Raw genomic sequence first — 15,278 nt, forward strand, 5'->3', positions numbered from 1 at the left:
TTTTTTTTTTTTTTTTTTTTCTGGAGAGCTCAGTATTGTTCATTCGGTAATTTTACCGATTTGACATGTCATCATCATTGCTCTCCCTTTTTTTTTTTTTTTTCATCATCTTTAATCTGAAAACCCCTGTCCATATTAGTATCCTCTTAAAAATTCACCACAGTGGTGACACCTGTATTCACCATCTCTTCTATTCCCCCGTAGATTCTACAGGAGCGCTGCTCAGACGGCCAATCACTGCTGTCCTCCGTGCTGAGCAGCAGAGAGCGGGTCATCCCGTGGGGCGTACCCCAGATCGAGGACAGAGCCCTTGACACGGCGCAGCAGGAGTGGGGGGGCTACCAGGGCAACCTGGACGAGACCCAGACGCAGCTGAAGTCCACCTTGGCCAGACTGAGAGAGGTGGGCCACAAGTTCCTCACTTTGGCTCACTGGCTTGAGGAGATGGAGAAGGGGGCCCACTTGAGGCCGCACCGGAGGTCAGACAGAAGCACCAAGGAGAGTCAGCTGAAGAAACTCAAGGTTAGTATCTCATTCACTGCCATTGACGACTATAGACGTAAAAAATTCATGTGAACTATTTCTATTAGTTTAACAATTTTTCTTTTCATTTTTTAGGAAAACTTATATTTTTTTATTGTACATTAATAACAGATACAAAATTATCATGCGATTAATTATGATTAAATGCCCCTTATTTTTATTGTTTTTTTTAAATTAGGCCTGATTATTTTTTAAAAATTGTAATTAATCACACGACTTCACTAGTAACGAATAATCACAAATTTTATATCTGTTTACAATATTTTTTTACCCTAGGTTATCATACTCTTGTTAGCAAAAGTGGATTTTTTTTAAACATTAGAAATAGTTCAAATGAAAAAAAACAATTCTTGTTAACTGGAAAAATAAACAAACTCTGAATATCGACCAATGGTTTAACCTCCTCATGAATCACATTTTAATGGAAAAAATATCTGCCTCAAATAAAAACCAAATATCAAAATTTATAGAAACATGGTCTACGTATATAGAATTTTTTAACCTAATTCTGGTTACTTAATTCTGTCTGTTAGTGAGAGCCACCACATCGTGATAACTTACATTGATGTTTCTGCATTTGGCAATTTATTATTATATTATATTATTAGTATGGGATTTTTTTTAATGGGCTTTAGGTGAGAATACACACACGCTCGCACGCACGCACACGCACATACACATACTCACCCACATACAAAAAATATATATATATATATGTGTGTATATATATATATATATATATATATATATGTATATATATTTAAAAAAGAAAAATGAGAAAAAAAACATTTTTTTTGTTTATTTTTTTTAAAAAAAGGAGAGCAATGATGATGTCAAATCGAATGAACAATACTGAGCTCTCCTTACAAAAAAAAAAAAGAAATAGTTAAAATGAATTTTGGACGTCTATAGCCGTCACTGGCAGTGAATGAGGTATGTGATGTGAATTTGATAAGTTTGTCTTTTCGTGGCTTGTTGGAGCCAATCCCATCTTACTTTGGGACTGCTAGCCAAATTAAAGGAGCCATACAGATTCTAACCCGGAACCTCAGACTTGTGAGGCACACAAAATTAACCACTAGGTCACACCATGCTGTGTCTTGAACAGCTGTGTCTTGAAACGGTGCTGACGCGACAAGGCGAAGTGGACGGCCTCTCCTTTCTGGCCCAGCAAGCTTTGGAAGAAAGCGACATCAGCGCTCGCGTTAGCGTCACGGCGACCCAGCTCACTGCACGCTACCACTCGCTGCTGCTCAGCATACAGGTACATGTTGTCCCTTGGAGTCTCCTTGGTGAAGTTCTGACAGATTCAATTCGAATAATAATAATAAAAAAAATGTTTTTAGTGTTTTTGTCGTTCAAACGACAGCTTGGAAATTAATTAGGTTCACCTGCAGATGTGGGCACAATTTCTCATGAGGCATCTGTTCATAATTTGATTTGCTTACGTACCATTTAATCTAGTAGTATTTTTTTTATTTATTTTTTAAAGAATCCAAACTATGTTTTAACAGTACATCTGCTTGGCATAAAAGTCTTTTGATGTTTGAGCAACAGGCAACTGTATTGGTTTTTCAGAACTCATGTTGGCCAGCTTGCAAATTTCCTGAAACCACATTTATGTAGATTTGTTCAAACGTTTTTCCATAGCGATTAGAAATAATATGTAATAATGTTTTAAATGCTTTGCTACCGTACTACTATTTAGCATAAGCTTTACTTTTTTGCTATACAGATACTTGCTATTTTTATATTTATTTGAAATGGTCAAAGTTCTGAATGGTGTGCATTGGACTAGTAAGAATTTGCCATCACAAAGTATGCTCATGTATGTCTTTTTTTTTTTTTTTTTTTTTTTTACATTTATGGCCTGGAAATGTTTTTTTTTTTTTACTGCATTTCTAACTTGACTAACACAAAAAATTTATGTTACGTGGCCTCTGTGGGAACCGAGAACCGCCAATAGAAATTAAAATGAATTACTAAAGGCAAATGATGTCATCCTGTCAGCTGTAGTTCAGAAATGATCAAATGTCAATGCCCTTGGGTTGTCTTGATCCAATCTTGCGTATTTGAGGAAGGGGTTGAAAATATTGGTTGAATTTATAGGTTGTTCGTTCACTGTGGAGTGTTTGGACTTTGCTTCTGAAGTGAACCATTGAAGTCGTCTGCATCCTCTGATCCAGCCTCTCTGTTTGTTGTCTCCTCCATTTGTGGGGGACTTTGAAAAAAAAAATAAAAAATCGACGGAGGCGCCTTTATTCTGGACCCAATGAGCCAATCTCACACCCAGCACCGGGCGGGAGTGGAAAAGCTATCCACGCACCTTATTGATTTTTACACCTTCAGTGACAGCCCTTTCCAAAAGTTCCCGCAGCTTAAATTGGCTTCACACAACGCGCGACAACCCTGTGATGTCACACGCTCTTGTAATTATGCCATGTGAAGTGGGAGGGAGGTGAGGGGGGGGGGCTGTTCCCTCCCTCACGGGAAAGGTGTGCAGTTCTGTGCACTCAGCAATATCCGCTAATTGGAGCTCCTCACCACAGGATTTTGGACATGGAGTGAATAATGTGTCAAAGCAGCAAAGAAAGCCTCTCCATCCTCATGGTGTTATTGACTCAAAATCTCAGTCAAGTGGATAATGCACCCCCACCCCGCCAACTCCCTCCCTTGTGCACTTGAAACGGGGGGGGGAGGGGGGAGTATTTTCTGTTTTGATGGCAGTTCACAGAGCTTTTGGTCCTCGGTGGTTTCAGCCTGCCGGGGCGCAACTTTAAAAGAGAAGCGAGGCCGTCGAGTCTTCCAAACACGGACAGAAACAACCTGAAGGCTGACGATCACATGGGAAATAAGTCGCACAATATATCCAAACAATTAGAGCAAATAAAAGCGGCTTTGAAAGGATGACGGGATTTGTGCATGAAAATGAATTTATTATAAGGACGTCAAATATTGACGCAACTGTATTGATTTGTCATACGCTCACATTTGTTTAAATCTGCTTTTTTTTTTTTATTGACGCTCCGTCAGGAGACCATCAAGCAATTGCAAGAGGAGCTGAAGAGTATACAGGAGGCCGAAAACCTTTGCGTCTCCTTCACCGAGTGGCTCGGCTCGACTAAGAAAAGCTTCACGGAAGTGACGGACACTTCGGAACCTCTCGACCGCAATGCGCTGGAGAAAAAGCTGAAGAAATTGGAGGTACTGCTCTAATTAACTGTACATGAGTGCGTGTTGAGGAGTGGGCGTTAACTCATTTGCTCCCAAAGACGTATAAAAACGTTCTATTTTAAATATTGCCATGGTCCCAAAAAACGTATTTATACGCTTAAAGCAATGGTAGTAATGACAAAAAACGGCCAGCAGGTGGCAGCAGAGTATAAGAACTCAACCAGGGCCATTTTGCATCAAGCGCTTTTCCCCAGTGTTTTGAACAGGTTTGTGCATAATGATGAAACTTAGCTATATTCCTCTAATGCTAATTGCTGCAAAACGGAAACAGATACAAATATACTTTTTTTTCCTGATGAAAGAAGAGAGACTAATCTTGCTTTTGGTAGGTTCCGTGTTTTTATAGCAATGGAACAGAATATTCTGTGGGACTTGCAAAATGAGTCAAAATCCAGTAAAACAGCCGGGAGCGAAGGGGGTTGCTTCAGTGAAAATGGTTGGCAGTGAATGGGTTAATTAACAAGTGTCATTTTACATTTTACACATTTATATGAGTGTGAGTATTATCATTATTATTCAAATATTGCAAGATTGTTAACTAATGCTCCTCTTTTTGGTGTGTCAAAGTGACAAGATGTTAATTTTCATTTGACAAGGACATTTTAGTCATGTAGTTTATGGTATCTATTTATATTAGTGTGCATATCTGTAGCTTTCAAGCTTTAATGATCAGTGTGTAGCTGGCTTTAGGCTTGAAAATCCTGAGTGGGAAGATTTTGAGCACAAAAGCAACATAGCAACACTGAATATTTGCTTGGGCAACACATTTTTTTTTGGCAGCTTCAGCATGCTTGGCCAAGAAAAATATGTGCTACTTGGGTGTTTTTTTTTTCTATACACATTTTCTTTAATGCCTTTCTGCCCAAATGGCAATTTTTGACAAGTAGCTCTCCTACACCAAAAAAAAAAAAAACTGTAGTTTGCAAGATGTGAAGTAGTATCCAAGACCACAAGGTGTATATCGATCCATTGTCATTATGAAGACAAAGCGGACGCTGCTTTAGAAGGAAGGTGTTAGCAGGGTGCGACGCCCCGCTGCGATGACGAGGATGAAAAAGCCTCACCGGGCGGGCGTCAGTAGCCTGCTGCCTGGAACTCTATAATCGATGTACCGCTTCACCACACTGCTCTCGTGTCCAGAGTAGTAAACGAAGAAGCTTCGACAAGCTACCCTGCACATTTTCCTTAACTATTTACGCCACGTGGTGCGTGTCATGAGCTTTGTAGTTACCCTGGTTGGAGATCGATGGAGAGCTTCTGACACATGTCCTTCCACCAACTTTGTCATTCCCCTGCAGTGAGCTCTCCAGGGCTGCTCATTGAACTGCGATGATTATGCATCGACACAAAGAGTAGCAGTCAATAGCCATGCCAAGGGTGGTTAGTTGGATTTGTACTTGAAACTGTCAAAGGGCCTATGTATGGTCATGCGTGAGGCTTCCATGCTTTCACTGTGCATTATTAGTGCGCTGTCAAAACTAATATGCGGTGTATTCATTTTTTAAATTACATTATTCCATACATTTTTTTGTTATAATATAGCATATGCTAACAAAGGCATAACCTGGCTTCAATTTTATTTCTTTTGTATTTTTAATGTGTGTAATATTAGTTTTAGTGCATTTTTTGTAACTCTTTATTTTTCATCAAATAGTATGTTTTATCATATTGTCTATATTTTGCTACATTTTATTCATACAGATTTTATTGTATTTTAAAATGGTAACATACTGTATTTGGAAATCTGCCAACCTATATCCAAATATATATATTTTTTTATTTTATTTATTTATTTATTTTTAAATTTTAAGTACACATTTTTTTCATTTCATATTAAACCCTAACCCATATTTTATTTGTATTAATTCATAATTATTAATGACAAGTAACGTTTTTCCACATACTGCAAAAAAATAAAATAAAATAATTCATGTCAGTATCTATTTTGGTAATGCCTCACTGTACATATTTTAATAATACATTTTTCTACATTTGCTACATTTTATTCATACAGATTTTATTGTATTTTAAAATGGTAACATACTGTATTTGGAAATCTGCCAACCTATATCCAAATATATATATTTTTTTATTTTATTTATTTATTTATTTTTAAATTTTAAGTACACATTTTTTTCATTTCATATTAAACCCTAACCCATATTTTATTTGTATTAATTCATAATTATTAATGACAAGTAACGTTTTTCCACATACTGCAAAAAAATAAAATAAAATAATTCATGTCAGTATCTATTTTGGTAATGCCTCACTGTACATATTTTAATAATACATTTTTCTACATTTGCTACATTTTATTCATACAGATTTTATTGTATTTTAAAATGGTAACATACTGTATTTGGAAATCTGCCAACCTATATCCAAATATATATATTTTTTTATTTTATTTATTTATTTATTTTTAAATTTTAAGTACACATTTTTTTCATTTCATATTAAACCCTAACCCATATTTTATTTGTATTAATTTATAATTATTAATGGCAAGTAACGTTTTATCACATACTGCAAAAAAATAAATAAATAAATTCATGTCAGTATCTATTTTGGTAATGCCTTACTGTACATATTTTAATAATACATTTTTCTACATTTGCTACATTTTATTCATACAGATTTTATTGTATTTTTAAATGGTAACATACTGTATTTGGAAATCTGCCAACCTATATCCAAATATAAATATATATATATATATATATATTTTTTTAAGTACACATTTTTTTCATTTGTTATATTAAACCCTATCCAATATTTTATTTGTATTAATTTATAATTATTAATGACAAGTAAAATTTTTCCAGGAACTGCAAAAAAAAATAAAAAATTTAATCCATGTCAGTATGCCTTACCGTACATATTTTTAATAATGAATGTAACAATGCAGGTGATGGATTATGGTGACTGCAGTCAAATGTTGACACACAAACAAGTATACTTTGAATAATTAATATTAGCATGATGGAGGAGTGTTTAACAGCCTAAAGGGCACCCAGTGTGCAGGGCCTCATAAATAACGTTCAGCAGACTGTAATGTCTGCTACTTTATCAACCGTTAATGAATCAGCATGGATCCTAAACGCACCATATGGACTAAGAAATGTGCGGGCGGGCTGCGCGCACACACGATGGCAGGTTAGAAGGGGGAATGTGGAGTCTGCGTTATATGACACAGGTGGGCTGAATCAACCTCAAATGGCAACAATTATGCTCTTGTTTCTTGTTTTGAGTTCAGGTCTTATTAAAGCAAACCATGTTTTTGTTGTCTTATTAAGGCAGAATAGAAAGAGCACAGGAAGGTCACTGGAAAGAAGGGGGGGGGGGCGTCTCGGTCAGACGCAAACGCGGACGTGTGCAGGCAGGCACATCACATCGTTAACATAAAATCGCTGGAGATATCTCGTACAGCAGAGCTTCCACTCCAGCAGTAATAGAGCCATGATGAAAGCTAGATGGCGCCCCATCGAGCTTGTGCTGCCGTTACCCCGGAAACCCCTGCAGGCCCTTCTTCCTGTTAAGGCCTCTTATAATTGGCTCCTCCTTCTATATTATTCACCGCTCTTCCTCCACACACACGACCTCCCGGGCACCTTCACATCTCCTCGCCGTGCAGGTGTCGACCTATCTGAAGGCTACAAAGCCCTTCAATCGCTGCCACATGGTGAAGGACAGAGAGATTTTTCAATGGCAACTTCAAAAGTCCTGCAATATTTCCTCTCACCCTCTGAGATTTAATCTGAGGGAAAGAATGGCGCTGAAATGGCAAAAAAATGATTAAAAGACGTCAAAACAAACAGTGGCTCGATTGAAGGCAAAAAGAAATGTGCAAGAACCACACAAATCTCTTTCTGAAAGTTCTGAACTCCTGTTTCCCCACCCAGAGTCTACAATCAGATCTCCATCACGGCCACAGCTTCCTGAAGTCGCTGAGGGAGAGGGCCGAGCAGGCTGCCAACTTCCTGAACGAGGCCGGAGCTGAGAGCCTGGGAGTGGAAGTGGAGGCGCGTCTTTCCCAGCTGGAGGAGCTGGCGGGCTGGTTGAGAACCGAGCACAGCTTCCTGGAGCGCGCCTCGCTGCTGGCTAAGGAGTTCCAGGAGCGCTATAAGGCTCAGGCCCGCTGGTTGGTGGAGACGAAGACTTTGCTGCGCTCGCCGCCGGAGCCCAAGGCTGAGCTTTACCAACGCAGGGCACAGCTTGCCAAGTACAAGGTGAAATGGCTGATTTTTATTTTGATTTCTTGCTGGAAAATCAATTGTAAGATTTGTTTTTGACTCATTCACTGCCATTGACGACTTTAGTCGTCAAAGTTCTATTTTAACTGGAGTGGCAGTGAATTGAGCTAAATACATTATACATGTTTTAAGAAAATTGCTGGAAAGGTGAAGACTGAAAACTGCACTACATTGTGGCGATTTAGCAATGAACTGTTTTTCACAATTTCAGTTTTCCTGATTTTTTGGGGGGAGCGGGGCTAAAACTGGGTCCAAGTGTGTCACTGGGCTCTTGCCCCTCCTTTACTATAAAAGAAGCTGAGCACCTTTGAAATTCAGCAATTATCCGGCATAACTGCTATGCGAAGTTAGCTAACAATTGTAGTACAGTGCCTCATTGTCTGCTGCGAGTGTGTGCATGTCACGCAGTGGTAAGCAGAATAGCGCTATGCATTTGTTTATTTAATATTAAGTCTGACCTGACACTCGGAGCATGGAGTGAGGCTTTAGAGTGGTTTTAGAGCGCCTTGTTGTTGGCCGTGAGTGCGCACACATCACGGAGAGTAAATACTGTAATGTCACAAAAGTGAGTATGGTTGAGCTTATGTCATCACACATTTATCTGATTGTGATTTCTCATGCTGCTGTTTGAAAACAGACAATATCTCACTTTTTGGGCTTCTCTGTGTTAAAAAAAAACTATTCACTGTTTTGTTTTCCCTCCAGGCTCTGCTGCAGATGGTTCAGTCCCACGACGGCTCCATCAGGTCGGTGGTGGAGAAAGGCGACGCTCTGCTGGCATCCGTCCATTTCCCCTCAGTCCGAGACAAAATGAACAGATTGCAAAAGGACTACACGGACCTCTGTAACATGGCCACGGTATAGAAAAGAATGAAACTGCATTAAATATGACATATTCACAGCTTGACTTGTCGATTTTGCCATGTTGCCTCTTAGGCTCACGTGGCGCACCTGGAGGGCCAGGTGAAGGAGCAGGAAACGTACCACAACGAGCTCCAGGAGGCCGAGCGCTGGTTGCTGCAGATGTCCAGCAGGATGGTGACCCCCGACCCCGGCGTGAGCCGCAGCTTGGAGGCGGCCACTCAACAAATAGCCAGGCACAAGGTGACCACCAGGACTTTAACCCTGGAGAACCCAAGAACCTTTTTCTTCTTTGGAAAATTATGAATTATACATTAAATGACTGCTAAAAAATCACTGAACACCAAAATATATGTTTTTTCAATTTTAACCCTTTATTCCCTAATTTAGGATTAGGGCGAAATTTGACCCTTTTGGGATTTAGGGGTATCATTTCGAAAAATCAGACTAACAAAAACTGTCAGTAAACTATTTAGAATTTAAGAAAATAATCAATCAAATACACAGCTACATTGAACAATATATATTTTTTTGTTTTATTTGTTGCATTTTAGAACTGGATTTTTAATGTACAAACACACTTTGGCCAATGGAAACAAGAACACAGGGACAAAATCACTGCTGGGAAAAAAAAAAAGAGGTCTTTGTTATTTGAGTAGCAGAATTTATAGGGGTCAAATTTGACCCCGTGGGTTCTCCAGGGTTTAATCAATTTACAGTAATCCCCCGCATATTCACGGTTCACTATTGTGCGCTTTCTGAAACTGAATAAATAAAACCTGTAAGTCACAGATCCCACTCAAGCTCGCCCACTAAATAAATAAATATAAAACAATTAACAATATAATTTTTTTGTTTTATTTGTTGCATTTTAGAACTGGATTTTGAATGTACAAACACACTTTGGCCAATGGAAACAAGAACACAGGGACAAAATCACTGCTGGGAAAAAAAAAAGAGGTCTTTGTTATTTGAGTAGCAGAATTTATAGGGGCCAAATTTGACCCCGTGGGTTCTCCAGGGTTTAATCAATTTACAGTAATCCCCCGCATATTCACGGTTCACTATTGTGCACTTTCTGAAACTGAATAAATGAAACCTGTAAGTCACAGATCCCCCTCAAGCCCGCCCACTAAATAAATAAATATAATAACAATAAATAAAAATGTGAAAAAAAATCACCAAAACAATAAAATAGCCTGCAAGACCACCTCATGCGTCTGTCGTGACCTGCCACGCTAGCCCCCGCCGCTACCCGACGTCTCCTTCTGTCCCTCCGCAGGCCATCATGGAGGAGATAGCGGGCTTTGAGGATCGCTTGGCAGGCTTGAAGCAGCGCGGCGACCACCTGGTGCAGGGCTGCGACGAGCGCGCGCAGAGTCGGCTGAGACAGCAGGTGTACGCGCACCAGCAAGGCACCACAGACAGCTACTCTGCCATCTGCAGCACGGCGCAGAGGGTGAGTAAGCCGCGGGGAGGGCTTTAAAGCAAAACAAATAGATTGTATATACGTGACCTTTGTTTTTTTACAGTATTCATTCCACATAGTAAAACAGTGCACATTTCATATCCCCTCTCAAGAAGATTTATAAAAAATTATAGTACCTATTTTTCATCACAAAAAAATGGCATTTAAATAGGGATGTGTGGACTTTGTATGTCGTCTGTTCATGCCAAATAAGGCCACGTATGCACAGTCACACTCCGTTAACATCAGTGTCATTCAGTACAGCCGCCAAAACAAGCACTTAATCCTAACCCAATGTGACAACTAAACCGTCTCTCGACGACACTCCTTCGCCGCCAGCACGGAGGGCACGGCGGCGCCTGACAGCAACCGCGCTGAGATGAGGCCACGCAGCCAAGGGCGCTAACTCAATCTGGCCATATTAATCTCCGCATATCCCCTGTCAACTCCGCGGTTTTCATGCCTGCGCCAAATGACGGCCACTCTTCCACGGCCCTCTAATCCAGATCCGCTCTGCCATTTTGGCATCTTCCGCTCTGTCATCATTACTGACCTCCCTAGACACCACCAACCATCTTTTTTTTTTTTTTTTTTCAACGCCAATCTGGCATTGTGTGATCCAGCCACTGCTGGCTTCTCCTCAATTTGTAACCCCCCCCCAAACGTCTTATCTGCCAAAGGCGTTCCCGACGTAAGCTCTTAATATCCTGCCTGCCACTTTGCCACCATGCCAGCTTTGGAGCCTTTGCCAAAAAAAACCTCCAGGCAATATGCCAATACATCCCTTCTCTCCTCCCCCTTTCTTTCTTTGAGACTCCCCGTATTAACATTGTCAATCAGATACGGCTGTTTCGGAGGATATGGACGCCTCCACATTCAACACCTGTCAAATACGATACTGCACAACGTTCTTTTCACGTCTTTATCACTCACTTTCATTTTTTTTTTTAACTTATGTGCAAATGTCAGCTTTTAACTTAGTTTTGACAAATGGCAAAAAGTGATGTTGTTGAAATTGCCAACTCATCCTTTTATACGACATCATAACAGACCTTGTGAATTGGGTTGTCAGCACAGCCAATCATATTGCCACCTATGGAAAAATTTATAAAGACAAGATTTTTGGGGAAGTGGAAGGAAGCAGGATGATAACAATTAGGTTAACATGCTAGCTACACATCAAAGTACATAAAATTTTTTTAATACCTTGTGAAATGGTTTCTAGGTATACCAGAGCCTGGACCATGAGCTACAGAGACATGTAAGTCTCCAAGACACCTTGCAGCAGTGCAAGACTTGGCTGACGTCCGCCTCCCGGGAGCCAGAACCTCCTGCACTGACACCTCTTGGCCTGGAGGAGGCGCTACAGCAGGTTAGTGACATATCTCTTGATTGATGTATCAATTAATGAATGAAGTCTCTCTAAGACAGTCACTTTGTTTGCCAGGTGAAGCAGGAGCGGGCCCTCCAGGAGCAGGCCAGTACTTACCTCCAGCTCGTGTGCTCCTCCTGCGACCTATCACTTCTTCCGGTGCAGGAGGTGGCCACGGCCGTCCAGCAAGTCAAACTCCAGGTTAGTGGCCTTCAAATCACAGCAGTGTTTTGCAGTTAAGGCTACATCAGAAAATATTCTTTCCCATGAGAGCCTAAACCTGACTGATTTTGGCAAGACAAGATTCCTTGAATGTCTGTTTTTTTTCTAGCTGGAGGAGCGCATGCTCCTCTGCGAGGAGGTCGCAGAGAGCTGGAGGGGCGTCGAAGAGCGCAAAGCGGAATTGGAGGTGCGACTTAGAGAGACTGAGCAGCAACTTGAGAACCTGATCAGGTGTCCCGCAGAACTTGAACCCAGAATTGCACAGAACCAGCTGGACAAAGCACAGGTGTGTATTTGAGTGTGTGGATTCTTTCAATGCATTATTTACAATGTGAAAGTTCTTGTTAATGGAAGGTGGTGAACATTGTTGCCACCTACAGAACAGGCTTTTGACTAATTTTGACATTTTTGTAGCATATACAGTAGTGTAAAAATATGTGGACTGAGTAGTGAGCCTTGCAGAACCCCTACTAGTTATCTACTATAATTGTAATTGTGACATTTATTTGGAAATATATATTTAAAAAAAAAAAATCTATGGACCAACTATTGAGCCTTGTGGAACGCCACCAATATATCGCTTCAGGGGTTCCTCAATTCACGACAAAGTTTTGTTCCTACGGTGGCAATGAAATCCTGATAAAGAGATGCGATAATTCCATTAAATGTTTGTATGGGGAAAAAAACAACCTCTAGGCCAGGGGTGCTCAAGTTCGGTCCTCGAGAGTCCCTATCCAGCCTGTTTTCCATGTTTCCCTCCTGCAGCACAGCTGACTCTAACGATCAGCTAATCAGCAAGCTTTGCAGAAGCCTGATAACGATCCTGATCATGAATCAGGTGCGTTAGTGGAGAGAAACATGGAAAACAGGCTGGATAGGGTCTCTCGAGGACCGAACTTGAGCACCCCTGCTCTCGACCATAACTATGAAAAAAAACATTCACAATCGAAACTTTCCCAGGAGTTCCTCCAGCAAGTGAGGGAGAGGCAGTCCGAGGTGAGCCGCTTGAACGAGGCCATCGATAGGCTGACGGACGGGCAGGACTCCGCCGACATGGAGGACGCGAGAAGGCTGCGCAGGATCTGGATCGAGATGGGCCAGCGTGCCGAGGAGCTGGAGGCGGAGCGAGGGGAGGACATGCAGCGCAGCGGCGAGTACCAAGACAGCGTGGCCGCCGTCGAGGAGCTTTTCCATCAAGTGTCCAGGGAGTGGGACTACCTCGCCAGGTATCAACCACCATTGTTGCGTTTTACTAACTCTAATGTAGTAAACATTACTAAACCAAGAGTCAATTAACTCTTTGACTGCCAAAAACGTTAAATAACGTTTAGTAAAATCCTAGGGAGGAGTGCCAAAGACGTTAAAAGACGTTTGTTTCAAAACAGAGGTGAAACTAACCATTTTCTATTGTTGATTACTGAAAAACGGAATAAGGTAGAAACAAACTTTTTTTTCTGATGAAAGATGAGAGTGCAATCTTTCATTTGGTAGTATGTGTGTTTCCATAGTCCAAACACATAAATTTCTGTGGACCTTGAAAGATCAGTCAAAATGCTTAAATCGGCTGGCACCCACGGCATCCATTTTCTGAAAACGTCTGGCAGTCAAAGAGTTATAAAATATGAATAAATGTGTAGCCCTAAATGCCATAGGAATTAAAAAGTTGGCTTCTTTGAATGAAAAAGTGACAACAAAGGATGTTTTTTTTTTTTTTTTTTAGATAAAAGTTGTACCATTATAAAAAAAAATTGTGATCTTTACAAGGACAAAGATGTGTTTTGTCAGGATAGAAAGTTATAATCATACAAGAATGAAATAAAATTTTCCAATATAAAGTTAAAAATGATGATATTAAAGGCAATGTTTAATTAGAAAAGATTGTCTAACACTTTTTTTTGTTTAAATTGTTTTACTATATTACAGCTTTTAATTTGGTTAAAGCTAGAGAGGAGTCATTGTTTTATTCTTTTCTTTTGATGCGCTTTTTCCCATATTTAGGTGTGAACTTTTTACATTCATATGTCAATTTATTATGCATTATTTCATGGACCCCCCCAACAGTTTGATAACCTCTGTGCTAATCACTGCTTCCGTTTGTGCACAGGGCCGACACTGAAAGTACAAGGGAACATTTAGAAGCTCTGAGAAAGTTGTCCAGCGATCTCGTGGAGCAACGTGCAACACTGGAAGATCTCCGCGAGCAGAAACAAGCCATCCTGCCTCAATTAAGCCTGCTGGACAAGGAACTGGTCAAACAACAGGTAAGATTACTCCAGTGAGATAAGAAGTCTTTCAAATTTAGCTAATCATGATCGGTTCACCTTCTTCTGTAGGTGGGTCATCTAGAGCAGCGCTGGGCCCAGCTCGAGTCTCTCATCCAGCAGAAGATCCAAGACTCCTCGCAATCTCTCGACGATCTGACACGGGTGGAAACCCAGCTGAGGGACGCCCGCGAGTGGGTGGAAGAGCAACGGCCCGCGTTCACCTCAGCGCTGAAGACCAGCCCGCCTCCCGACCTGGCCCAGAGTTTCCTGTTCGACCACCTGAGCGTGTGCGTGGAGCTGGAGGCTCGACAGCAGCTGCTCGCTCGAGCGGTGAGCGAGGCGCAGGCCGTGGCGTCCGGGCTGGGGCTGAGTGAGAGGAAATGCCTGCAGGAGCTTGTCCAACAAGCCCAGACTGAAGTGGAGGCGTTGGAGGCTCGGGTGACCCAAAGGAGGAAGTACCTCAGCAAGGTAAACAGATGGAAATCTGTGTTAGTTACCATTTAAAAAAAAAAAAGTTAATTATATTCCACACCTACAGCACACCAAAAACGTGCCAACTAATTATTCATGTACTCAACCTGCTGTACTAAATGTTTAGAATTGGTCCAGTTTCAACTGTAAATATACCACAAACTATAATCCTAAAATAACTTATTGTTTGTGTAACAGACTCTCGCATTCACATATCTCCAAATAAGATGCAAGGCGTGCTTGCTCTCATATGTTCGTTTACTCTAAAACTGACACAGAAAACGAGAGAACAAAAAAAAGATTTAAAAACGAAAATGTTCACCAAACTATTTAATGACACTTAGGTATACTAGCTTAATGCTAACATATATTGAGAAAGGCAATAGACGACAGGTTAACAAAATTAGCATTTTCAAGCGACTGCTGCCTTTACATACAGGATCAGTATCACGTGCAAAAAAAAGAATGAAAAATTGTATATTAAAACACCCAAATGTTCACCAAACTATAATGACACTAAAGTATACTAGCTTAATGGTAACATATATTGAGAAAGGCCATAGACAGGCTAACAAAATTAGCATTTT

At 40.6% G+C, this 15,278-nt stretch overlaps 1 protein-coding gene across 12 annotated transcripts in view; it reads left to right on the forward strand.

Annotated features, from left to right (window-relative positions):
* Positions 1-15,278, forward strand: part of syne1a (spectrin repeat containing, nuclear envelope 1a) — a 143,321-nt gene that overhangs the window by 75,304 nt on the left and 52,739 nt on the right. For all 12 annotated transcript variants that reach the window (XM_077551888.1, XM_077551889.1, XM_077551886.1 and 9 more), the window contains 13 exons: positions 205-522; positions 1,652-1,807; positions 3,577-3,747; positions 7,683-8,009; positions 8,739-8,891; positions 8,970-9,137; positions 10,177-10,353; positions 11,588-11,734; positions 11,810-11,935; positions 12,066-12,242; positions 12,917-13,182; positions 14,061-14,217; positions 14,290-14,688. In XM_077551888.1, the coding sequence (XP_077408014.1) occupies positions 205-522; positions 1,652-1,807; positions 3,577-3,747; positions 7,683-8,009; positions 8,739-8,891; positions 8,970-9,137; positions 10,177-10,353; positions 11,588-11,734; positions 11,810-11,935; positions 12,066-12,242; positions 12,917-13,182; positions 14,061-14,217; positions 14,290-14,688 (2,742 nt within the window). The remainder of the gene's footprint in view (positions 1-204; positions 523-1,651; positions 1,808-3,576; positions 3,748-7,682; positions 8,010-8,738; positions 8,892-8,969; positions 9,138-10,176; positions 10,354-11,587; positions 11,735-11,809; positions 11,936-12,065; positions 12,243-12,916; positions 13,183-14,060; positions 14,218-14,289; positions 14,689-15,278) is intronic.

Source organism: Vanacampus margaritifer, chromosome 19, assembly GCF_051991255.1.
Source record: "Vanacampus margaritifer isolate UIUO_Vmar chromosome 19, RoL_Vmar_1.0, whole genome shotgun sequence".
In the NCBI taxonomy this organism is placed as follows: domain Eukaryota; kingdom Metazoa; phylum Chordata; class Actinopteri; order Syngnathiformes; family Syngnathidae; genus Vanacampus; species Vanacampus margaritifer.